Source organism: Pleurodeles waltl, chromosome 3_1 (assembly GCF_031143425.1).
Source record: "Pleurodeles waltl isolate 20211129_DDA chromosome 3_1, aPleWal1.hap1.20221129, whole genome shotgun sequence".
Taxonomy (NCBI): Eukaryota; Metazoa; Chordata; class Amphibia; order Caudata; family Salamandridae; genus Pleurodeles; species Pleurodeles waltl.
This window is the reverse complement of record NC_090440.1, coordinates 809,105,947-809,133,424: the sequence shown is the minus strand read 5'-3', so window position 1 is coordinate 809,133,424 and position 27,478 is coordinate 809,105,947. Positions and strand designations below refer to the sequence as shown.

The window sequence follows — 27,478 nt, the reverse complement described above, 5'->3', positions numbered from 1 at the left end:
AATAACTCATGATACTGAGCTGTGGAATAATCCTCGTTAAAGACTATAAATTCAGGTGCCTGAAAGGCTCCACCCCTCACAATTGCAGACAGCCTTACTACAAACAAGAATCTTTGTTACGTGTTGTAAGTCTTTGCACTAGCCTAGGTTTTAAGGTGTTACTGGCTTAAACCAGTATTTTGGCTCCTAGGTATAAAGTAATGCAGAACAGCAACAACAATATGATTGAGTGGGGTTAGGATACAGTTTTCAGCTAGGTTTCTTACATTTCTTAGAGAATCCTATAAGATGATGAATAAAAATGCTGTTCCTGGATGAAGTTGCAGTTCCTCCTCCCTAATACCAAGTTAGAATAGACCCCAGTGCCTTTTGCATAGTGCTCTTTACTTTCCTGTTTGAAGGAGATCCACGTGCTAGCAAATATGAGTGGCAGTTTTGGTCCAGGAGATGATTGTTCAGCAATTATAGTTTGTGTAGAACCATAATATAATTTAAAGGGAAGCATTCGGTCAAAGGATGCACGGTGGCCAAATCATGATATTTTAGGTCCAATTTTTATTGTGTATATTATACTTAGAAGAAATCCACAGTCATCTAAAGCATAACCCACTTTATCAATTGGGAGGCAACTGCTGGTGTGCAGTGGCTAAGCTGCTTAAATAAAAAAAAACTATGCTGTAATATTTTGCTCATACTTTGATCATGTGAAGAGCTCAAAGGTTCAGAAGTGAATGCATTTATCCTAGTGTTGAAGGTGGAGCTTGTCCTTAGTCAATTCAAATGTTCAGAATTGAATGCACCTTTTTAGTGCTGATGATGGTGGAGCTCATCCTCAGTTAGGAATTTTTACTATGTGTGTATTGACAACTAATATTTCCATGTTTTCAAGTAGATACTTTTAAGTATTTGATAACTATTTAAAGCTTAAATGCACTTTACTTAGCTGGAACTAATTGTTAACGAGCAGCTGATGATCCACCAAACACTAAACTCAATTTTAAACATTGTGCTTCTAACAAGTGTTGAAGAAATGTTCAACTATTCAAATATAATGCTCCCTACTTAGCTGGAGTCAATTGTGGACGAATGTGGAGCAAGTCATCAGCAAGGATTCTTGCCTAGGTATATTTTGATGATTGATGGTCTTTGTATATGTTTTTAAAGAACATCATAATTGTTTGGCTTGGGCAAATGGCTTTTTATGGCCATGGGGATATTTTAAGTGTGTTTTTGGAAGATTGTTATTGTTTTAAATAGCTGAAAACAATATTTATTTTTTCTTATTTGCTGACCACCAGTTTGAAGTATGCCAGTGTCCTTAAGACTTACAGTCTGATTTAGATATTGGCGGACAGGTTACTCTGTCACAACGGTGACAGAGATCCCATCCGCTGAAATCTAAATCCCATTATTTCCTGTGGGATTTACATTTTTGTGGATGGGATATCCATCACCGTTGAGACCGAGTAACCTGTCCACCAATATCTAAATCAAGACCTTAATGTCCAGAAGGTGTTTTTCTAACATGTGACGCATTATGGCCCTGATTACAAGTGGGCCAGAAGGTGAGGGGAGATGTGTATGCCACTCTCAGTATTACCCCGGGTGCCAGAGATTATTTTGTAAAAGAATACATTTCTAGCTGAAAGCTTTGCTCAAAAACTCGCAGTCACCACTCTCAATGGTCGACATGCCCAATACCAAAGCTGTGTCATCTTAGTTCCTCCTTTTGTCTCTTTAATCCACCACCAGCTCATCCCTGTCTCTTTATCTTACTCTTGCATGTTCTTTGTCACCCCTGCATTTTAGGACTAGTCCCCAAAATGTTTCTTTTTGAAAAACATTTGAAAGTACATACTTTCACCAGCACAAGTTTTTTTAATCAGCGTATGACACAAGAACCTTAATTGCTTATCCTTGGAATGTAGTTTTTGTACGTTAAGTAAAATCACTTGCATGTAAGTCTTTTCAAATATAGACTAAGGCACATTGCTAATCACATTTAAATGTCATATTTGCTCTAAGATCATCCAGAGACATGCATCTCACTTTATTTTAAACTATCCACAGCAGTTGTGGAGTGTAAAGTATCCATACACCTAAAACATCATACCCACTAATATGTAGTCATTACTAACATTAAAGGAAAGAGTTGCTATAAAATAAAAAAAATCATAAATTGTTAACAATAAAACACCTTTATTCAGTTAATAGGTAATTGACATTTACTGTGTGGCACATACTCTACTATGAATTCATAATTTCCTTAATAAAAAGAGGTATACTGCAGTATGATTTTAATGTAATGTTTTAACAATGTGAAATTGCTGCAAAACAATGTTTTGATGAACAATTTCCGATCAAAAATGTTTTGTGAGACCTTTCTCCCACCATAAGTGACTCTGTGGTTGTTATTACCTCCAAAGCCTAATTTTGTAGTACTTCTGTTTTTAGGAAATTTCTTTTTTCAGAACTTTCCACACTTGTGAACTTTAGGAAGTGTACTGCATATGTAAGTTGTGAAGGGAAAATTTTGCAACCTACACACCACTAGGAAAAGGCTATTTTGATACTGCTTTGAAATTATATAATTTGTTACTTACATGTAGAAGGCATATGTGCTTTCTTGAATCAAACCAATTCAATCAAAAAGAGAGTTCCACTTTTTTTAAATAAGATCAGACACATAACTGGTGAAACATGCAGAGAGCTAAAACATAACTTAAGAAAAATAGCAAATGGAATAGATTTGCTGTTACCACAGGTTTTACCTGAGAAGAGAAAAGAAAGGTGCTGTTGAACTTGAATTAGTTGCATGGACTTCGGTGGAAAACGTAGGTACAAAAATATTGTGCCGGTTACCAGTAAGTTTTGGTCAAGCTTACAGTTTAACAGGTGCAGGACGTTTGTTTGTTTGTTATTTCCCCTATACATAACGTTTTAATAAACTGTTGCAGTCACTTTGGGGACAAGCCTGTTAGTGTTGTTAAAACAATGCTACATTAAAGACAGCCCAATTCTTGTTCAGGTCATAATTGGCTGTGCATTTTGCACCAGACTCTAATTGAGGATCTTTGAGCTGTGATGAAGCAGTGATGTAAAAAAGGCCCAGCAGCCCTTGTAGCGCAGTAGGGCCCTGAGCTCCAAGGCCCCCCCCCTCCCTCAGCACAGTACCCTGGCCTGAGAGCTCCTGAGTGAGCCTTGAGAAGGGATCCTCCATTTACTGTGCTGCATCAAAGGTTTCGAAAGATTTCTCCCTCATGACCTTTATATCACAGTGTCTATCTGAAATTTTGTTCCAGGCACAAATTCTAGAAGTCAAGTTACATATGGCTTCTACTGTATCGATTTCTAATAAATGGACACATCTAGGAGACTGTACAGCAAACAGACCGTGAAGCAAACAAATAGATATTCTTTTGGCCAGGTAAAAATACCAGCAGAACCTTTAGAGTCCAATATTAACTATAACACCTTAAAAATAAGTTCCAAAACACTTCTAAATCAATTGGCATTTCTCTTGAAGCAGAAAGTAGTACTAATGTCCAGTGTTCTGTACAAATAAGAACATCTCTCTGTCCATCAATTCATCGGAAATACCATGTGGAGCTAAGCATGTTTTGTTTTTTTAAGCAAGAAAAAGGTGGTAAACAGTGCTTCACTTGAGCTGTTGGGTGCCGTAGGGGGGCCCACTGGCACTTGGGCCTAATTACGAATGTGGCGATCCTCGAACCGCCAAACTCATGGTGGCTGTCGGACCACTGCGGTTGTGGTAGTCTGACCGCCACATTACGAGGTTGGCGGGTATCCCTAGCAACCTATCGCCATTTCCGCCGGGATAGCAGTGCAGGTTGGAATCAGTCAGGGCAACAATGAAGTGAGCACCAACCTGCTGATTACAACCTGGTTCTCCGTAAGCCTTTTCATGGTGGGTTCACTGCCATGAAAAGGCTGGCAGAGAACAGGTGCAGGGGGCCACAATGGGGCAACTGCACTGCTCATGGCATGGGCTGTACAGGTGATCCCCTGCCCAACTCCCTTGTAATGCGCACTATCTGCTGTACAGGCAATGCGCTTTATGAGGGTTCTGGTGCCCCCTCGGGGTGGCAGCATTGCCGCCGGCTCGATTACAGGCTGGCAACAATGCTGCTGCCAATTTCAACCTTGGCTTCCACCAGTCAGTCCAGCTGAAAAAAGTCTTAACACGGTGGGCCGGGAGGTAGCCAGCACCGTGACACCTACCCCATCAGAAGTTTGGCAGACGGGAGTTCCTGTCCACCAAACTCTTAATCGGGCCCTTATTTTTGGAGACTGGCACTTATTTTTCCAACATGGAGTCCAAAAGAGGGAAAATCACATAAAACCCGAAAGACAGAGAAAGAACAAAACAGAAAAACTGTCACAAAGCAGAAAGCGGGAAACTGCAAGAGTAAGGTAATGGGGAAAGGGGTGTCTGGAAGTGGATTAAAGAGGCATGCATAAGGTGGTTTTAAGACTATGCAGCCTGATGTAAGATTATAGACAATCTCTGAGTCTCTCAAAAGTATCCTTAAAAAGTACATACACAAGACCCTAGAAAAATTTCAGGCATCCTATTTGCTAATCAATAGACCAACGGCCAACATGGGAAGCTCAAAACCGATCTCTTTTTTTTCTCCTGCAACATCTAATCCTGGACCCACATCTTCCATAATACTCTTAACGTCACATCATCTCTTAAAATTCCACATGGCTACAAGCTAAAAATTATTCTTTCTCCCTGCTTCAATGGATCATTCACCATCTCCATATACAATAATGGTTAGAGAATGATTCAATCAAATTAATCTTCACTCTCATTATTCAACCATCTTTTCCCTTCCCGGCTCCATGCGTTATGTAGCAAAGTGAAGGTATTGTATGGTATGACTAGGTAGTCTTGCCATGGAGTACCAACACAATACCCAGTAGTGGACCTTTGATTTACTCTCAGCAAACACTAGTTCAGTCCTGGTAGGGTGGCAAAGAGCAGTTGGGCTACTTAGAGGAACATGTGTAAAGCATTTCACATTACCAACATGGACGATAAGTAAATGACAAGACTCAACAGAAATCCAACACCAATTTAGAAAAATAGATTAGATTTTAATCTTAATTTAGACCCAAAGCAAACTTTGTAGCTTTTGTACAACCAGAGTTTGGGAATTTTTAAGTTCTTAGAAAATACTTTCTAGATTGAAAGGGCTTCCATTGAAGTCAATAGGGAAAATTGCAATGTGCACTCAGGCACTTGTAGGGTGAGTTCCAACAAACCCACAGGAACTTAGGGTTCTGCAGGGGCTAGACCAAAATTCAACAGTCAGATCTTCTTTAGCTTGCCCAGGGAGTCTGGTTACAGAGGTGACTTGGCTGTCCGTGGTGCTGAGCGGTCCACAGTGGCTGGTGCGTTTTGCACTCTGTTGCAGAACTGGACTTTGGCGTGGCCTCACACTCCATTCAGTTGTAGAGGTCTTTGAGGGGCCAGGACCAAAAAGTGGCACTTGGATCTTCAACACCTAGGGGGTGATTCTGACTTCGGCGGGCGGCGGAGGCCGCCCGCCGAAGTTCCCCCGTCAAAATACCGCTCCGCGGTCCAAAGACGACTGACGGTATTTTGAGGTTTGCCCTGGGCTGGCGGGCGACCGCCAACAGGCCGCCCGCCAGCCCAGGGCAAACCAACCTTCCCACGAGGACGCCGGCTCCGAATGGAGCCGGCGTAGTGGGAAGGTGCGACGGGTGCAGTGGCACCCGTCGCGTATTTCAGTGTCTGCACAGCAGACACTGAAATACTTTGCGGGGCCCTCTTACGGGGACCCCTGCCGTGCCCATGCCATTGGCATGGGCACGGCAGGGGCCCCAGGGGCCCCGCGGCACCCCCTACCGCCATCCTGTTCCTGGCGGGCGAACCGCCAGGAACAGGATGGCGGTAGGGGGTGTCAGAATCCCCCATGGCGGCGCAGCAAGTTGCGCCGCCATGGGGGATTCCAAGGGCAGCGGTAAACCGGCGGGAGACCGCCGGTTTACCCTTTCTGGCCGCGGCAGAACCGCCGCGGTCAGAATGCCCTTCGGAGCACCGCCGGTCTGTCGGCGGTGCTCCCGTGGCCGGTGACCCTGGCGGTCACCGGCCGCCAGGGTCAGAATGACCCCTCTAGTCTGGTGGCTCCAGGTGCAGAGATGACTCCTAGCTGTCAATCACCGGGCTGGTCGTGCCAAAGATGCTTTCACCAGGAGTAGAGGCTTGAAACTTGGCACGGGCCTCACTCCGACTCTAACTCTTAAGATGCTGGCCACCGAGTTTCTTTAGGCTCAGACACGCAGAGCCTGCCGGGTAGCATTTCTTCGATCTCAGCCCACCTTTACTTCTGAAGTTTACAGAGGACGGGTACCATCAGTTAGGGGAGTCTTCCTTGGAGTTTCGGTGTCCAATGGGTTCCCTCTTGCTGGGATCAATGAGTCTTCACCTCGGGCACGCAGTTCCAGTACTGGTCTCCTTAGGTCACTCTGTGTCCTCTTCTTTGTGCTTGGGCTGGAGTCCAGGTAATGTTGTTGGTGCAGATGGCTCTTTGTGCTTCTATCTTCTTTGCAATGAAAGATCTAAGTTCTGGTGCCAGTGGAGCCCCTTAAATCCTGGTTTAGGGAGTGTCTAAGGGTGTGAGGCACAGTTGCCAATGGGCTACTGGTCCCTCCAGTCACAACTTCCTGTGGGAGTATGTCAATTTCTACCCAGAACCAACTATTCTTAGGGTCTGCCAAGATGACAGGCAGACAGGCAGAAGACACCAAAAGATTAAAGTAAGAAAATGCCAGCTTTCTAAAAGTGCCATTTTCAGAATTACAATTTAAAATCCGACCTGACAATAAGTTTGATTTTAATTGTGATTCCATTGACACCAAATGTGGGAGTCACATCTCTTCCCCATTGGAAATTATAAGGTGAATCCAATATTATCCTATAGGATATATAGGTCTTGCAAAAGTGAAAAATGAATGTAGGGTTTTCCACTACAAGGACATGTAAAGCTTAAACGTTCATGTCCTACTATTTAATGATACTGTGCCCTGCCCAGGGGCTGTCCATGGCCTACCTTAGAGGTGATTTATATGTATTAACATGCAAGGTTTGGTCCTGGCAAAAGAATTAACTTGCCAGGTCAAAATGGGAGTTTGAAACTGCACACACAGGCTCTTCATTGGCAGGCCTGAGACATGTTTGAAGGGCTACTTAAGTAGGTTAGCACAATCAGTGCTGCAGGGCCACTAGTAGCATTTAATCTACAGGCCCTGGGCACAGGTGGTGCACTTTACTAAGGACTTATAAGTAAATTAAATATGCCAATTGTGAATAAGCCAATGTGTTAAGCAGGGAGCACATGCACTTTATCACTGGTAAAGTTCCTAAAACCAGAAAAAACAAGCAAAACAGGAGTTCTGATGGCAATCAGTCAGGAGAAAGTACTTCAAGGATGCCTGGTCTTCTAACACCCTACAGCAAACAACATATCACCTCAACAATGGATACCATGAATCCCACTCATAACAACTATCCTCCAACGACAAAAACTCCAGATGATTACTATATTATACCACATTCTTTTTCTCAGAAGACCTCGGAACACAAACTTGATTACCTCACCTCAGCACTCTCCCAACAGTATCTCACTATATCCAACCTCAACTCTAGGCTATCTAGTTCATTCCAATTTCTATTCCTGTAGGAAAAGGCACAATACTACAGATATTCAAGACCAAGGAACAGTTGCCTCCCTCTTACCAAGAAGTTCACCCAACCTCTCCCAAGCTGATATAGCAAATCTACTTGCAAGCTACAACACCTGACATTATCAACACCCCCTCCACACCACTACCCTTGACAACTGAAACCTACATCAAATTTCATTTATTTAATGATCCAAAGATTAGCCTTTCACAAAGCAGACACCAGCCAACAGAAATATCCTTCCTTTTGCAACCAAAATGCTGCTCACTCCTTTTGCCAAATTATACACATTGGCTATGTCTTACGTACTTAGTAATTATAGATCTGCAATGTAACACAAGCTTGAATTTTCTATCACTATCACATACAGTTAGAAATTATGTTATTGGTTGGCCAATAACCCAGTCATAATCAAGCAGCAACCACAACCCTATTCAGGGTAAGGCACAAGCAAACCCATAATTAACCTGTGCTCAGCCCCGGTAGCTTGACACAGAGCAGTCAGGCTTAAGTATGTAAAGTATTGGTGCAACACTTCAAAAAGATCCCACAACAGGTTAGAAACAATAGACCTCAATTTGATTAAAAAAAACAAGACCAAAATAACAAACATCCAATCATTAGAACCAGAGTTATGAATTTTTAAAGAGTAAACTGTAGAAGAGGACCTCAAAGCATTAAGCACCAACCTTGGCTGTCTGGCCGATTGCGATGGAGTGTGGGTTGGATACAGTCCCAGATTAATCCCACTGAAGTTTTACCTTCCCAGGTTTTGTGGCAAGAATCTTGTTCATGTTGGAGAGAGTCACAAGAGAACATATTACCATCCTGCACATACCCAAAAACCCCAAAAGAAGAATACTGCCAGAATTAAAGATGTGACTGGAAGACCGAAGAGCTCAGTTGATATAATCTTTCTTTCGACAATTTCTGCTGTACATGAGTGTGGCTCCTTATTAAACACCACAATTCACTGTACGAAACAAGTCTCCTAAGCCATATTTCCGCCCATCCCTCCAACAGTAATCTTTTAAACATGTTTCTGGTCTACCATTGGAGCCTGTGTGTGTGCAGTTTTAAACTACCATTTTGACCTGGTGATATAAACCTTTTGCCAGGCCTAAACCTTAGTTTTTAATACTTACAAGTCACCCCGGGATAGGACCTAAACACCACAAAAGGCAGGGTGCAGTGTATTTAAAAAAGTTGGATATGTACTTTTACCTTTTGTTAGAAATGGGGACTCTAGTTGGTAGTCCAAATGCACCCTAGGGACCCTCACTCCAGTCAGGGTAACGGAGTCACACAGTTAAGATAACCCCTGCCCACCCCTTGGTAGCTTGGCACAAACAGTCAAGCTTATCTCTGAGGCATTGTCTATTTGTACAACCACACACAGTAACACAGTGAAAACACCACAAAAGAACACCACACCAGTTTAGGAAAATAGCCAATACTTATCTGAAACAAACAAGACAAAACAACAAAAATCCAACATACACAAAAGAGATATCAATTTTTAAAGTAAAAAGAGTTGTAATCCATACAAAATCAATGGATGCATTGTTTTAAAACAAAATACCTTGTGAGTGTCAAAATCAAAGCTGCAGGCTAGGTGATGCGTAAGAAACGCAAGCAATGCATCAACTACTTACTCGCAAGGGAGGCCGTGTGTCAGTTCTTTCCCCACCGGGTAGGCAATACATTGATTTCCAGGCCCCCAGTCTTCGGTCTGTGTGGTGATGCTGTGGATTTTGACACCCAGCAATGATGTATTGAAAATCCGGACACTCAGCGATGATGAATCCATGCTGAACAGGCATTGCTTAAATTTCGGCAACCAGACGACAGGTGCTGTGTTGATTTTACAGCCGCGAGGCGGGCGCTGAGTCGATTTTACAGCCACGGTGTGGGTGCTGAGTCGATTTTCTGCTGCTCAGCTCCGATGCATGGATTTCCACCATGGGTTCACCAACTCCTCCCTTCAGGGGCCCAGGGACTGGATGTGACATCACTTGGCAGGTCAGGGGTCTCAGCTAGAGAGCCCAGGTGCTGGCAGATGAAGTATTTGATGGCCCTGAGACAGGGAGCAAGCTCAGTCCAAGCCCTTGGAGAAACTTGACAAGTAAGATTTCAGAAGGTAAAGTCCAGTCCTTTCACTCCCAAGGCAGAGGCAGCAGCAACAGGCCAGCACAGAAAAGCAACAGGCACAGTAGCGGGTCCTCCTCAAGCATCAAGCCCTTCTCATTGGCAGAGGTTCTTCTTGATCTAGAAGCAATCTAAAGTTGTCGGGTCAGTAGTCCAATACTTATACTAATTTCTGCCTTTGAAGTAGGTAAACTTCAAAGGAACGCCTTTGTAGTGCACAAGTCCCTGCCCTCACACTCTAGGGGGTTGGAGACTGTATTGTGAGGGGACAGACACAGCCCTTTCAAGTGCAGGCGACAGCTCCTCCCTCCCACTCTGGCCCAGGAAGACTAATCAGGATATGCAGGACATACCTCAGCTTCCTCTGTGTTACTGTCTAGAGTGAGTTCACAAACAGCCCAATTGGTAGTCTCATGCGGATGTGGATTCAGCGGCCATGCAGAGGCACAGAATGGTTAATCCAGAAAATGTCTAGTTTATGAAAGTGGCATTTTCAAACAGACAATTCAAAAAACAACTTTATCAAAAGATGTATTTTTAAATTGTGAGTTCAGAGACCCCACACTCCAGATCTCCATCTGCTCCTAATGGCAAACTACACTAAAATGATTTTTAAAGGCAACCCCCATGTTAACCCAGGGAGAGATAGGCCTTGCAATAGTGGAAAACGAATTTGCCAGTATTTCACTATCAAGACATGTAAAACACAACAGTACATGTCCTACCTTTTAACTACATTGCACCCTGTCCACGAGGCTGCCTTGGGCCTATCTTAGGGGCCACTCATATGTAGTAAGAGGGAAGGTTTGGACCTGGCAAGTGGGTACACTTGGCAGGTAGAACTGGCAGTGCAAAACTGCACACACAGACACTGCAGTGGCAGGTCTGAGACATGTTCATAGGGCTACTCATGTGGGTGGCACAGGCCCACTACTAGCATTTGATCTACAGGCCCTGGGCACATATGGTGCACTTTACTAGGGACTTACTGGTAAATCAAATATGCCACTCATGGATAAAACAAACACCAATACAATTTAGACAGACAGCAATGCACTTTGGCACTGGTTAGCAGTGGTAAAGTGCCCAGAGTCCTAAAGCCAACAAAAACAGTTCAGAAAATTGGAGGAAAAACGTTTTGGGATGAAAAAAGGGCCAGGTCCAACACCTTTTAGATATCCTGGTAGTAATCTCTTAATTCCATTTTTCACTACTGCAAGGCCTGTCTCTACCATCGGTTAACACTGGGCTACCCTATTTCTGGGAGTTAGGGATGGTGCTGACTCCTCAATGCTAAATTCAGTGTTTGCCATTGGAATGGAGGGACAGCCATTCATCACTTTAGTAAACACTAAGTGAAAAATTAGATAAAGTTGTTTGCTCCTGTTAGAAAATTGCCTGCAGCATGATCTAAGTTTCAGGAGTGATTCCTATTTACAAAACATATTACTATGTGTCATAGCACTTCTTTATTTTTTGTAACATATCTTTGTTATGTGCTCAGTAATACACAATACAAATACATAGACTACTGGTCCCATACAGCCATAAATAATAAAACACACTTGAATTGAAACATACAGTGACAGTTCCTTTAGTCACAGAAGTTGGTAACATTAACATGTTAATCAAAGATGAGTTCCATTGACAGGTTTGCCATCTGTCTCAATTAATAGAGCATTAGGTCCAAATGTAAGTAAGTATATAAGAAGCGCCATCTCTCTCACTTTTAGAGCAAGGGAAAGTCAGAATATATGAGATGCAGCCAGGTGGTCCTGCCATCTAGAATCTATCAGTATTGGGTGGGGTGCTTATCAGTCAGTAAGTTGAAGTAAGGGACCCCAAATAGATATTAACATTTGAAGTGAACCCTGCCTCAGATATATATGTAGTTCAAAAGTAGCCAGGCGAAACATTTCACTCATCCATTTGGGATGCAGATTTTAGCTGTCATTAGCACAGTTGACTCAAAGGAAAGGTGGCATCCTCAATGTATGTAGTCCCATGAAGTACTGCCAACTTTTCAGATTCTAGAAGAGAGTAAAGGCTAGTGTTGTGTAATTTATTTCAGACTTTACTCCCGTAACCATGGGCCTGGGACAAGACCACAGTATGTGGTCTAAATTGCAATTCCGCAATGTGCAGCTCCAGCAGAGGTCATAGCGGGCTCTATACAATTTGTGGGGGGCCCAGTGCCAGTCGTGGAGTGCTTTAATATATGAAAATTTCAGTCTGGTCTCTTCCATTGCACATTCATGGGTTTCTAGGAGGTCCATTCAGTCTTTATCTGAGTAGCGAGTGCCCAGCTTTTCCTGCCAATACGCTTGACAGCAGCTCGAGTCCGCAAAGAGTGTGCAGCATCAGAATGTGAAAGAAGTTCACAATCGTGCTCTTAGATTGCTCTGAGGTGATCAAGCATTTCCTGTTCAGAGAGTCCGGAAGCTGGAGCAGGTTGGGACCTAGTGAGGGCGTCATAGAGAGGCAAATTTACATGGAACTGGTGCAGCACGACAGCGCAACTAAATTGGCAATGTCCAAGCTGCATCAGTTCTGAAATGCAGGGATGCACTATATTTACAAAAATACGGCACACCCTGTGTTTTCCCTAGCGCCGGTGGTAAATTTAGCTCCCAGCGATAATGCAGTGTAGTGCAAATGTGTCTGTGTTGGAAGGAATGATTGTTTATGTACAGGAAGGTGTCTCTTCCTGCATATAAACAATCTACAATGGCGATTAGGCACTTCTAAGTGTGTTGCCGAATGCAGCACACATATAAGTAGCAAATCATCATAACTGAATGATTGTTTATGGGCAGGAAGGGACACCTTCCTCCACATAAACAATCGCTAATGGCCTTTTGCTATTTCTATGTGTGGTGCAGAACGCAGCACACATAGAAAAATTGAAAACGAGGAGAGATAAAAGTATTTCTTCTCTGTGCACATGCTAATGCCACCCCTGGGGAGGCGTTAGTTTTGGCGCTGCCTCAGATTTACGATTCCTTGTAAATTCGGGGCAGCGTCAAAAGCAATGTGTGTTGTGGTGGAACGCCCACAGAAATACCCATTCCTCACCTATGGGCAACACTCATGCCCCCCCTCCTGATTGCAGAAAACTATTTTGGGGGCCATATTTACAGAGTGGTGTTAAGATACAAAAAGTGGCTTAGTGCCACCGTGTAAATATGGTGCAGTGCTCAGCGCCACCAGAGTGTCACTAAAAATGACTCTCCAGTGGCACTTAGGGGCATGTAAATATGCCGCAAAATGTCATAGGTCTCTATAGCACCAGACTTGCAAGCTGGGGAGGGTATATTCCATGTGCAGCACTGGGAAAGGTTTGAAAGTTCCTTTATCATATAGGCCTACATTCTGTTTGCCATGTTCCCCCCTTATCGCCCACTTTATTTTCTTCCCCCATCCCCTGACTACCCACATTGGAACACAGTGGTGCCACTCAATGAAATGTGTCATCTACCCCTTCCATACTGTGTGAGTCCCTCCATTCTGTCCACAATCTGGTTATAGCTTTCTGCATATAAAGTATGCTGTGCCCTGGCAGTGTTTTAATCAGTGAACATTCATGATGACCTATTCTGACTGTTGTCTAGTGTCCCCAGTATGCACACTAGGTCTGAGAGCCAAGTTGTAGAGGTGCATATCTAGGAAGCGTATTCCACCTACTTTTTTGTCAGAGTGCATTTTTGAGTGTTTGAGAAGAGGCTTCCGGCCTGACCACACAATTTATTTTATTTGGCTGTTCAGTGTACATCAGGTCCTCTTTGGAAGCAGAAGCTTTAGCGTTGGCTTTGGTCCTTTCTGCAGGGTCATCTCCAAACATTTTACCTTAACTTTCCTGTTTTCTAGACCCATTTTTGTTGGCTTTAGGACTTTTGCTCTTTTGCACTTGTAACCAGTGCTAAAGTGCTCTGCTCTCTCCCTAAAGCATGGTAACATTGGCATACATCCAATTGGCACATTTAATTTACTTGTGAGTTCCTAGTAATGTGGTATTACATGTAACCAGGACGTGCAAATGAAATGCTGCCACTAGGGCTGCAGCACTCCTAGCGCAACCTACTTAAGTAGATTTTAAACAAGTCCTAACCAGTTGGTACCTGCATTCTATATCCTGGGTCACATGACTAGGTGTAGCTGGCAGATGGTCTTGTGTATTGCTTCCAGACAGTGAGACAAAGGGGGAATAGATGTTGACAGGATGGGCTATCTCTGACCTGATAGGGAGAGTGGAGGAGCTCCTACACTTGCACATCCCAAAGACTCTGCCTTAACATACACAGAATGGGTTTCACACTAGTTTTTGTGCTTCCAGACAAGCTGGGTCAGACTAAGACGGCAGGAAATTCCAGACACCTCTGTTGTTGGAGGACTCTAGAAACTTCATCCACTTCAAAACTGGTATCAAGCATAAATATAAGACCCAACTCTTCACTACATCTCTGGACCTGTAGAAGACTCAGAAGGACTGCTGTGCTGCTCACCTAGAAGATGAACCGCTATTTTGCTGACCCACTATTCTGTTGCCCTGCCGCCATGCTGCCCTGCTGCCTGAATGAAAAGGACTAGAGCTGCATTATAAACCCAGGACCACATGAATTACTGCAAGCGATAGTTGACTGATCAGAGCCTCAAGGACAGAAAAGTCTCCAACCACCTTGAACTCAACACCTGGACTCTGACTGTTGTAAGTCTTGCCACCCAAGTAATGCCACCCCAATCCTGGACCCTTGGAAGTAGGCCTGAAGTTGCCCACCTGTGGCCCAAGCAGAACTAATACAGCTTGAAACATCGCCTTGCAGCTTCATATTAGAAACATCACTCACCAATGCAACCCGATGCAGGATCTCCTAGTTTCTCAGAACCTCTGATGCACAATGTATCCTCAATGGAGGACCTCAAATTGCAGCTCAGAAGCTCCTCAGAACTGTGCTTTGTGATGCATCCTTAATGCAGAACCTCACATCACAGCCATGAATCACTGATGAGTGACGCATCCATGATGTGGGACCTCGCCACACTCCACAACCTGGATCTAAGGTACTTGCTCAGCTGGCCTATCTTGGTCCCTTTATTCAGCCCGCACTCCATTGTGGTTGGCCTGAACTTGTGACTTTGTCCCGGTCAGGTGCAACCAGGTGACCACAATTGGCGCTTTGTGCTTCGAAGCAATATTTTTATCTAACAAACATTTAAAATTGTATATCTCCAGTTCTACTGATCATATTTTTGTCATTTTGGTGTCACATAATTTATTAAATGTTATTCTATTTTTCTAAAGTGCTGCAGGATTGTTGTTGTGTTGTGTGTTCACTTCATTACGTTTTTTGTGAGCTCCCTAAATACTTTACACATTTCCTCCAAGGTAAGATGATTGCTTTTCTGCCCAACTACCAGAGGGATAAGCACAGGGTAATTTGCTTGTGTTTCACCCTGATACAAAATCGTGGTTGCTGCTTGAGTTCGGTTTTACCCTCATTAATGACTAACACAGTTTCCTACAGAGAAACTCACCCAACATATCAAAGACAATAACCTTCTGGATGAATTCTAATCCAGATTCAATCACGGATGCAGAACAAAAACAGCACTGGTTTAGGATGTCAATGATATTCTATAATTCCAAGACATGGGCAGCTTTGTCCTTATTCTTCTTGACCTGTTGGTAGCTTCTGATACAATAAATTACCGTACGGTTCTAGACACCCTAAAAATCATATGGGCATGGACAACCTGCTTGTAAAATAGTTTCAATCCTTCCTCATGAGCAGGTTTCAGAGGGTCAAAATTGATGACTGTCTATCTTTACTGAAGGCTGCTAATCAAGGAGTGCCACTGGGTTCTATCCTTTATCCTACCCTGTCCAACCTCTACATCAAACCTTTGGGAGTCATACTAAGAAAGGCTGGGATTCTCTTCCATCAGTATACAGATGATACCCAGCTTTAACATCTTTTATCTTGCCATCACCTCAAACTCCGTTCAAGATTGTATGATTTCCCAAAACCTAAAACTGCATCCTTTCAAAACCAAATTTCTCCTAATTTCCTCTTCAAATTCACAACTGTCTATACAATCCTGGATTGATACACTAAACATCCTCAACAGCAAACCCATCATTGTTAACAGTGGTGAATCTCTGGGAGTCACTCTGGACAAAAGGCTCAGCTTTCTTTGGGAAATCTGCTGCTACATTATTGAGCAAGACCTGAAATATCAAACACTGATTCTGTCTAGAATCAATTGTTGTACCTCTCTTTTGACAGGTCCCCAAAGACCCATCTCACTCCTCTTAAATCAGTATTACATTCAGCAGCATTATTCGTCTATGAGGCAAAAAAACAAGCATATCTCACCAATGCTTGTCACTCTTTCCTGGCTCCCCATTGAAGCCAGGGTAATTACAAAACTGCATGTATCAGCAAAAAAGCCTCACTACCTAGCAAACAAAGTGAAGCTTTTGTGAGGCCCCATTCCATTCCAAAATGCAGAAGATATGTTAGAGCTTCCTACCTTTCCAAAGGAATCACTTATGGTACAGTATGTCTCGGGTAGTGCGACTAGAATATGGAACTCTTTATGAAAGCTGCATACCACCACCTCATTGTCACTCTTCAAAACAGAGCTGAAAACTCTTCTCCTACAAAGACATTTTGGGCAGTTGTCCCCATAGCCAACCGCCCCCAAGATAATGTATCCTCTCAAAGACTGAGACTGACTGCACCATAGCCCTGACCACTTGATATACCTCCGTAACAAAAAATTGTTGTCCTGAGAATTTCATTTTTGATTTGTTGTATCATTAGAGAGGTAATTTAGCTTGGGTAGACATTACTCATCCGGGTCGATTTTTTTCTGGGTGACATTTTTGAAAAATAGCGGATGTGATCCAGTGATGATGTAATATTTCAGGAGCCATGAGACCTATGTAATTAATTTTGGTGTCAAAACATAAGTTTTCGGGGTCAGGTAGTCCTATGGAGACAGAAAATAACTCCTCAAAGCAACTCTTCTGGCATTTTCCAAAATGGTGCCTCTAATGATGTTTTAGCCATAATATTGGTAATTTATTTTAATATTAATTTTGTTTCAGGTTTTCCATTGATTCAAATTCGTAAACATAAGCAAAGCAGGTGGTGGCAGAGGATCTTCACCTCCTGACAGATTGTTGTTAAGTACAAAATCTGAGGACTCCTTCAACAAAGAAAAATTTGTCATATGCCAAACTAATCTGAAATAAAAGCTAACATCATTATGGGCAGGAGAGTGAGATGCTGCAAAAATACAGCCAGACGAACTTAAAAAAAGATTGAAACTGATGGGTGAAGAGGATCAAATATTTTATCATTGTAACAACAAGTGCTACAAGTTGTATACCATGGGAAAAAAAATATGTAGAAAAATAGCAGAAAGCAGTGAATTTTAACAAGAAACCAAGTCTTCTGAGAAAGCTATGACAACTAAACCCAGTGCCCGTTCACTTAGAAGATTGATGGCTACCCCTTGTCCGCCTCTAACAACTGATCAGAAGGCAGAGGATCTTCAATATGTTATCTGTGGTTTAGCCAGAACATTGGCAAGAGGGATTGATAACAGAACAAAGTCCAGAGTATGTGAGTCTCAAAGTGCAAATATGTTTTTATCTGCAGCTAGTTTCTTCCCAGATTACGTTTTCAGATGAGTAGCTGATCTAAACAGCAAGCTGAATGTTTTTGCAGCAGATTTGTATGCCCACCCAAACTGCATACATGCAAACATTAACTATGGCTGTACAATGAGCTCCCAGCAGCAACGTAACTGCCAAACTTCAGTTAAGTTTGCACTCTGAAAAAGCAAATTAAGTTTTAAAGCCACATTTGTGTGCTGGCTACGAGTTCACACTCAGTGAGATCAGAGAAAAAAATGGTCAGCATTGATGAAACTATATTGCATCAAAATGACGAAATTAAGATGTTTCTGGTGAGAATGTACAATGACAGAATTCGTTTTTGTCAATCTAACAAAAATAATGAGCCACTTATGGTGTTCTCAGCTGATTGGACTCTTGGAGTTCTTGCTGCCAAAATAAGATCAAAGGATGCACTAAAATCAACAGGAACCATTTGAAGGAACGTCCTGAAAGATATAGATTTTGGATTTTGGATTTTGGACTTGACAAATTTTATGACACCCTGGAGCTCTGCAAATCATGTGAGTCAACAAGAATGCATGATGTTTACTTAACATTTTTATATCATTGTTTATTATCAGCCAAGCAAAACTGTTACAAACTAAAGTTCCTGAATTCAGAACAGAAGCCAACAACATTGATGATGGCTTTAAAGATATAAACAGAGAAGTGGAAAACAATCCCATTAACTGACAAGCTTACTCGGCTACTCATGATGACTGCCCTCGCAATCTTTGATAAATGCAAAAGGAGAGAGCTAATCACTTCAATGATTACGATAGGTGTATCAGCAAGTTATAATGACATAGTACGGAGCAGAAACTCGTTAGCAGCTCATGCTGTGAAATCTTGTGAATCCAACAGCACACCACTTCCACTTCACTTTACCAGGAAAGGATTTACAATTGCTGCTCTTGATAATTTTGATTTTGAAGACAGCTCTTCTTTGTCTGGAACATTCAGCACACATGATACTGCCATTGTGCTTCAAGACTGTACCAGTGAAATAGCTGATAGAAAACAAGCTGTGTCAGGCATGAACAAACAAAGCTGAAAACTTATAACCCAACGGCCTTGCTAATGTGTGCAAAATCACTACAAGAAATCAACACATCCCACTCTACCAGAAAGTTTCAAAGTGGCTGAGGACACGGATCTTCTTCTACCTGATGTTGTGGTCTGCAAAGCTGATGTAACTGAATTTATCACATCGGTTATTCGGTGCAAACTGAAGGATGAAGAAAAGCCAGTTCCTGTGTGGGCTGGAATTTATGCTTTGAGCTCCCAGAATACCGTCCCACTGAAGAAGGTAGGTTTTGTTTTTACCAGTAATACCATCTCCAGTCACAAACTATGCAACAGTATACACAGCTCTAAAAAATATCCAAAATGTGCATACTCAGCTTGAAGACCTGCCTATCCTGCCAATTTTCTGCTATAAAGGTGTTTCCCATATTATAGCTGACATTTTTATGAGCAATACTGTAGAATTTGATGATCTTTATCCAATGATGGTCTTTTTCAACATGACAAAAGTTGTGTTGCTTTGCGCAGGAAGTTATCTTAGTGGATGTGGCATAGACAATGCACTTATTGAGGCAGAAATCTTTGGAAGCAAAACTGTCCAGTCAATATTGAGCAGAACTCATTATGTTAGTTCGTTACCAGGTATGCTCATCATATCTAAGGCAATAGAAATATTGCATTGGAATGCTTTCTGGAATAAGAATGACAAATTAGGGTTTGCATATCTTACCTCAGAAGTGAACAAGGCACAGGGTGCACTTTATTCAAAAGACATAATGCAAAGACAGGCAATGTTCAATACACTCAGTTTAAATTCAGAAAACCTGAAAACTAAATTTGCAGAGTTTTTCAAAGAATGTGAAGAAAAATTTAAACTTTGTAAGTACTGGGTAAATGTTTTACACATAATAGCTCTAGTGAAAAACTTGGAAAATGCTGATTGTGAGCTGCACGTGAAGACACAAATTTGAGACCAAACAATATGTAGATAACAATATAAAGAAACATCTGCTAGATGTCCTCGAAGATGGATTGAAACTATACATAGAACTGAAGCAGGAGAGATTTGTATTGAAAGAGAAAAATCTGTTTGACATAATCACTAAAGCTCAACTTCCACTCTTTAATTGCCATAGTAAGAGCTTCATCTAACCAGCCACTACAAAACAGGTTACAAAGAAAAAACAACTCTCACAAGCACATAGAGAGATGGAAGTAACAAAAGAAGGGGGCAAATTTATCAAGGATATTCTGCCGCATGATCTTCCTCCAACAAATGCATTATTTGATGGAGATGCTGCAACCAAGTCAGTGAAGCACAAACTCGTACAAGAGCTAAAACAAACTTTCAACTGTTGTTGTGGACTGTATGTCACAATTGGGAATGGTCATGATTTCATCAAGGCAAAACTTCAGAGAGGTCATTCAGATTGTTCTACAGATATCAAAGTCAGTGTTCACCTTGCAAGAACTCACATTGTCTTTGACAGTTATCTCGAATTATCTGTCAAAGAATGTGAGAGAATGTGAGAGAATGAGACAAATGTCTACAAGTGCAACAATTGACCTTGCATGCATCAAACATTCAACACCGATACCTGTGCAACTTGATAAATTCAGGTCATCAACATCAAACAAGATGAACTTGGAGTTGTCAACTCATCAAAGCACTGCTGATGCTCAGGGAACACTGAATGTCCAGTTATTGCAAGTTGAATGATTGTCAATGATGAGTCAGTGCCTGCAGAGACATATTCAAAAGGTATGGGCCATATTATTCAAGAACTTAACAAAAAAATGGAGAAAGCTGACCTTTGTGTTGTGCCACATTTTGAGTGATCTGTTCGAAATGGTTCCAGTTGAGTCATTGTACTGTCAAATGATGCAGATGTTATTATTGTGCTACTTAGATTTGTTGCAATGTTCATAAGTCAAGGACCGTCAGAGTTATGGATACGTTATGAAACAGGCAAGAAAAGTCACTTAATCTTGCTTCATATTCTGTACAAGACACTTGACCCAGTGATACCCAGTGTTCTTATCAAGGCACATATTCTTATGAGTGATGACGCTATGAGGAAAATTGGAACAAAGCTTGAAGCTTTAACTGCTGAACCTGTGAAGCTTCTAAAAGGATTTGCTGAAATAGAAGAAGAATGTGACTTTAAAGACATAGAAATAACCTTGTACGTGTGGGAAATGAGTTCTGATTGTCACACATTTGACAATCTTCAGTACAGTAATTTCAAGAGATCAGTCCCACTAAGTGACCTTCCACCAATGTCATATTCTGTGTGTCGACACATTAAAAGAGCGTTCCACTTGATCATAAGATGTGTAAATGTTTTGGATCATGCATATGTAGAGAAAGATCCATGTGAATTTGGTTGGGAAGATTTTTATGGGGTGCTAAAACCTATGAAATTTCGAAAGCCTCTACCCACAAACTGACACATACATCCACTTGCAAAACCTGTGCTACAAAAAAGATGTCCCTGCAGATATGCTCTTCTGAAACGTTCAACATTCTTTAAATATACCACAAGCGATTGCCGAAACAAATAAAGTGAACTATGAAAATGTGCCTAAAACAGGAGTGATAAGCATTATTTTTTCTTCATATTCAGATAATAAACATTGGTGTATACATAAAAGCATTAAAAACATTATTAGTTGTTTCATTTCTATATATGTCTCTTCTTCCTCTATTACAGCCACCATTTTGGAAAATGGTGGAAGGATTGCTCTGAGGAGTAATTTTCTGTCTCTATAAGACTACTTGACCCCCAAAACCTATGTTTTGACACCAAAATGAAGTATTAAAGTCTCATGGCTCCTGAAATATTATATAATCACTGCAACACATCCCCCATTTTTAAAAATGTTGTCCAGAAAAATTTGGGCCAGATCATCAATGTCTACCCACTCTAATTATCCAAAAACACAAATGAAAATCTCTGGACGACAATTTGTTTACAGAGGTGTATCAGGGGGCCTGGATTACTACTTCTGCCTCACTTTACCTAACCTTGCTGCAAATACCTACACCACCTCCCTTGACTTATCTGTACATATTCTGTGCCTTTGTAATGATCGAAACAAGCAAGTATCCCTCTCTTTAGAACTTCTACTTTGTGCCTCTAGTAATGATAGTAACTAAAAACTATATGTAACTATGTATCTCTTGTAATCAAACCTATTTCATTTTAAAGAGCTCTAACACTTTTGGGTAGTGTTCGTGCTATAAAAAATGTATAAAAAATGATTACGCTGCCTTGGCATTCAGCGCGTAATTTTACCGGACGCGGGCTTCTTAGCAGAGCTCCCAGCACTCAATTTTTTTTTACAAATTAGGCACTTGTGGTAAATTAATTACAATTTTCGCCTAGTACATCTTGTAATGGTTTAGGACAGAGGAACGGGTCTTTATGTGAAATGCGCTATTTCTCAGAGCAACATGAGCTTTCCAGAGATTGTGTGTCACGTGCAGATACCACTGCTGCACGCACTTGAAGGTTGTGCGCTAGGCTGCAGTCAACACAATTTGTATTTTGTATAAATTTGCACCTGCCGCATATTACCTAGAAGGGGATTGTTTCTAGGAAAGAAGGAGCACTTGTCCACTAAAGTACCTTTACGAAAAGCGCAATAGAATTGTGGCAATGTATTTCAAATGAAAAGCTTGCTCTGCTCAACAGGTCTAGACCGAACTCTAGAACAACTCAAAATGAAGAAAAGTAAACCAGATATGCGTCCTGAGCGTAGTGTCTTTATTGCTTGGGGCATCGGGTTTCATCGTAACAGGATAAAAAATGAATATGATGATAAAAGTTTAAAACACTCAAACACCCAGAAATAGGCCGTCGTGACGCTAAAACCGAGGCTGAGGTGAGACAAACAGATGTGTTTTCAATCATTTCCTAGAGTTAAGGACGGAAGTGGGTGAGCAATTATCAGCGAGTAGGGCATTCCAGATTTTTGAGGATACTAATGAAAAAGCACAGCGGCACATTTAGATTTTAAAGAAACGAAGAAAGAGTAAACTCCGCTGTCTCATAAAGTTGAAACTTGATGAGGCGCTATAAAACAGTGCTACACCCAACAAAATGTTACCTGTGTAAAAACTGTTGCTGCTGTGACTGAAAGTTCAAGTAATTAGTTAAATGTCCAGTATTTCCCAGTAATGGGTATCCATCTTAGAAATTAAGGACTGGCAAAGCCAATCGGTTGACCTGTGTGTGGTGCATGTACATATGCACACAGACACTAAAGCGTATTTGATAATCATGATATATTCATACATAAATGTAGACAGTAATGTACGTTAATGGTTCAATGTTACAATAAACCTCATTGGTCCCAAGCATTGATGTTCATCAATGTTTCAAACGCTAATGAATATCAGTGGGCGATGAAATAAGGAAACTTAGGGGCATATTTATACTCCGTTTGCGCCGAATTTGCGTCGTTTTTTTCGACGCAAATTCGGCGCAAAACGAACGCCATATTTATACTTTGGCGTTAGACGCGTCTAGCGGCAAAGTATGAGGAAAGAGCGTCATTTTTTTGCGTGAACGTCTTCCTTGCGTTAATGAGATGCAAGGTAGGCGTTCCCGTCTAAAAAAATGACTGCGACGCAAATGCGTCGTATTTATACTCCCGGGCAAAAATCACGCCCGGGAGAGGGCGGGGCAAAAAACCCTGCATTTGCGCCGGATTTTAGCGCCTGGGTCAGGGCAGGCGTTAAGGGACCTGTGGGCTCAAAATGAGCCCACAGCTGCCCTCCCATGCCCCCAGGGACCCCCCCTGCCACCCTTGCCCACCCCAGGAGGACACCCAAGGATGGAGGGACCCATCCCAGGGACATTCAGGTAAGTTCAGGTAAGTATAATTTTTTAATTTTTTTATATATTTTTTTGGCATAGGGGGGCCTGATTTGTGCCCCCCTACATGCCTCAATGCCCAATGACCATGCCCAGGGGACATAAGTCCCCTGGGCATGGCCATTGGGCAAGGGGGCATGACTCCTGTCTTTACTAAGACAGGAGTCATGTAAATGGCGTCTGGGCGTCGTTAAAAGTGGCGCAAATCGGGACGAGGCGATTTTTTGGCGTCAACCTGACTTGCACCATTTTAAGACGCCCTAACGCCATTTTCCCCAACGCCGGCGCTGCCTGGTGTACGTGTTTTTTTTCCACGCACACCAGGCAGCGCCGGTCTGCTAGCGCCGGCTAACGCCATTCAATAAATACGGCGCCCGCATGGTGCTTCAGAATGGCGTTAGCCGGCGCAAAACTTTTTGACGCTAAACTGCGTTAGCGCAGTTTAGCGTCAAAAAGTATAAATACGGGCCTTATTGACTCAGACAGAAATGGACCTCGGTGGCCGGCCCTAGGCAGTGTCTCAGGAGTCGTGCATTAAAGTCTGAGGAGATAGCCTGCTGGTCCAGGCCCGGAACCCTGCTCATACCATCTAGGTGTTCACATTCTTCCATATTAACGCGTACAGATATAAAAGAGTGTTTTGGAAGACACAATCTATGTTGAAGCTCTGCCCGCTTCCCTCATCTTGTACATAAATACTGGCCTGGCCTGACAATTAGGTGTGAACCACAGCAGGTTTCTTCAGAGAATGGTAATTGGTAATTCCTATCAATATTGCTAAAGGTCAAGCAAGCAATAGCACAATTAATCTTGCTACATTCTTAGAGTTTACTTCTGACCTTGTGCCTTGATATCAGAGGCCGATTACAGCTATAACTGTTATTTCTTGATTTGTGTCAAATGGATAAAGAAACTGGATAATGTTTTTTTATGATATTATCACAACTGATAGTTGGAAAAAAGACAAGTTTCGTGCAATCAGATAAGCCGAATTGTTATCTGTTCAAAATACCCTTACATTTGTCGAACTACTTTAAGGAAATTGCATTAAAATTGAGTTTCACCACAATGTAAAGGGTGAGCCCCATCTCCCGAAGTGATGGTAAGGTTTTGCTGGCACACCGTGTAAGTACTGGAATATTTCATTAATTTCCCAGCACAATCTTGTAGTTGATGTATCTGTAAATTATTCTGTGAATATTACCATTTGCCTCTACATTTTTTTAAAGTGTTCTTGTGGCAAACTACATCACCTAAATGCAGAAGTTAGGTTCTCCTGTCCACTGCAATTCTGAGCAAGCATTTGTGCTCAGCTCTTTAAATGTTCACCAGCTGCCACTGGGTTGTATTGTCATTTAATTCACCAAATTTGCTATTTGTATACACATCATCTTCACCATATGTCAGAAGACCTATGATATATGCCCAAATAGGTAAAATTCAAAGAATCTGTAGATAGCTTCCACAACCTAATATTGTTATTCCATTAAAAATAAAACATATAAAAACTCAAAAGCAATTGTATTCATAACCACAGCTGTTCAGCTCAGTAGACAGCAGAATATCTCTTTAGAACTTGCATGTTCTATGCACAGTCTTCATACCTTATAATTTACCATATGGTTCTCTGATTACCTCTATTAAAAGAGTATCATAATTCAGATCTTGACTATCAATAGTGTTTCACCCTTAGATATATTTACATTATATTTTGTTTTCCAGCTGACTACATTGTTATGCAGTTTGGTCGTGTCGCCGAAGATGTTTTTACAATGGACTACAACTACCCAATGTGTGCTTTACAGGCCTTTGCAATTGCCCTCTCTAGCTTTGACAGCAAGTTGGCTTGTGAGTAAATGGGAGCTGTGGAACCTCAAGTCGGTTGATGCAGTACCAGACAAGGATAAAACATTGGTTCCAACATCTTATTGGTGTCTTATATTCTTGCTATTTAACAGGCCAGGCTTTTTTGTTAAACTTGCTAATCTTCTCAAAAGCAGATTGGCCATAAAGATACAAGGGAGCTATTTGACTCTTATTCAATGTTTCAATTCCAGGGTGTTTGGCTAATAATAATGTCTACATTCTTTTAGCACGTCAGGACATTAATTTAAAGGAAGTGACATCAAGTATGCTGGATTACAACATCTGGACGTGATGAGTTATGGCATGCTTCTGGCCAGCGTACTATTTTTTCAAAACAATTGAATTCCACCTGGATCAGCAAATTTTGTTTGACATTTATTTTTTTCTATTTGGAAAGTATTCAAATAAACTGTAACCAAATGTGCTAAATGGTTAATGAAGCCGAATGCCTGCTGTCCCCGGGCTCAACCAAACAAACACATTTACAAATACAAATAAACCCAAATAACTGGATCTCATCAGTCAGTCACAAGGTCAAACTGCTAAGAGCTGCTTGTTGTGACTGCATGTGTTTGAATTTACAAGATCTGTGTTGCAGAGTTCACCTTCATGCTCCAAGACACCATCTTTCTTATAACGCAACATCTCTTTATGTTTTGGTTTACTGTAATGGGGCCTACCACAAAAGTGTATGTCACTTGAAGTCATTCTGTGTTTGAACTACAGGATAATGTGTTGCTTATATTTGTTTGGCATGATGTTAGTTGTTCCTTATTTTACTATCAATTTCAATCATGTAAATCAATGTGTGTGTGTGTGTGTATATATATATATATATGTATATATATATATATATATATAGAGAGAGAGAGAGAGAGAGAGAGAGAAATGTGCAGAGCATATGTTCAAAATATGTATACTAAACTTTTACTAAATAACTTTGACTCTGTTGCACAACCAAGTACTCCGACTTTGGGTGAAATGTGAAGGAAAGAATGTTAGTGTTAAGATATGTTTGTCTGATCTTCTGTAATTAAGGGTTTGATTTTTGTTTTCACACAGAGACCATTTTTATATGTTTTTATCATTGTCAATACTATTTGAAAAGTATTAAAATTGTGAATTTTAATAATTCAGTGGAAAAGTGCCAGCTACTGAAATCGTCCAGCTGTGTTCTATGTAAAAAAATGCAATACATGGATTTACATACAAACATTACGCACTCACTAGTAGTACACTATGATGCAGCAAAGTGGAAAGTACATGTGAGGTATATGTATACAGGGAACACAACAGAATTGTTTTTTGACTTTTCCTATTAGATCTGTTGTAAATACTCAGAAACCCATATTATTACTGAATCTATAATGCAGTGCCTAGAAAGTAATGAAAGAAAGAAACAAGCAGTTAATTCATAACATGGCAGCACAATGTGATTGGTAAGGCAGTCCTATCGGGAGGGTACAAATGATGTATGGGTAAAAATCTTGGTTTTGTGTTTAGTAAATTTACATTTTATCTCAATTCCCTCTCCCATTTGTAATTCCTTCATATCAGCGTGCCATCGACAGTACTGATTTGAAAAAAAATCTCTCTGGCTCAGAGTCCTAAGGTACACATGATTACAGATGTCGCATGGTCTACAAAGCTAACCACTTGTCTCTTCCTCTTTTAAAAAGAGCGCTTCCAGCCTTAGTCATCATTTCAACCATCAGTCAAGTGCACCTCATATGAACATATCAAAATCTGGTCTTTGTACCCAATCCACTCTTTTACATACCATTATAACATTCACAACCATCACTATTTTGTGACACCTGCCATATAACTTGAATTCTGATGCAATTACTCCACCCATTTAAGATCTGGGAAAGCAACCTAAGAAAGTTTTGGCTTACTGGGCTTGTAATAGACATGAAGGAATAAACCGTTTTTTTTTTTTTGATTCACACTGGAGTACTACGTATTTGCATCCATTTATGTTGCTTTTCTATGAACTATGATTTCTTTGCTTTACAGCCACATTTAGGTTACTGTCTTCCACCTGCCTGTGTATCATCTCTTCTTGCTGCTTCCAACAGTATTGTTGGATGGTTTCTGACCTCTTTCAGTAATTTTTGCATGGTCAAATTA

The 27,478-nt window shown here is 41.4% G+C and overlaps 1 protein-coding gene and 1 long non-coding RNA gene across 4 annotated transcripts in view; one reads left to right on the top strand and one right to left on the bottom strand.

Annotated features, from left to right (window-relative positions):
- TUB (TUB bipartite transcription factor) overlaps window positions 1–26,869 on the top strand; it is a 1,298,762-nt gene extending 1,271,893 nt beyond the window's left edge. For all 3 annotated transcript variants that reach the window (XM_069223684.1, XM_069223685.1, XM_069223686.1), the window contains one exon: window positions 25,202–26,869. In XM_069223684.1, the coding sequence (XP_069079785.1) occupies window positions 25,202–25,335 (134 nt within the window). In that variant the 3' untranslated portion in view covers window positions 25,336–26,869. The remainder of the gene's footprint in view (window positions 1–25,201) is intronic.
- The window catches only part of LOC138284649 (uncharacterized), a 182,320-nt gene that overhangs the window by 52,130 nt on the left and 102,712 nt on the right, over window positions 1–27,478 (bottom strand). The gene's annotated exons all lie outside the window — the stretch shown is intronic.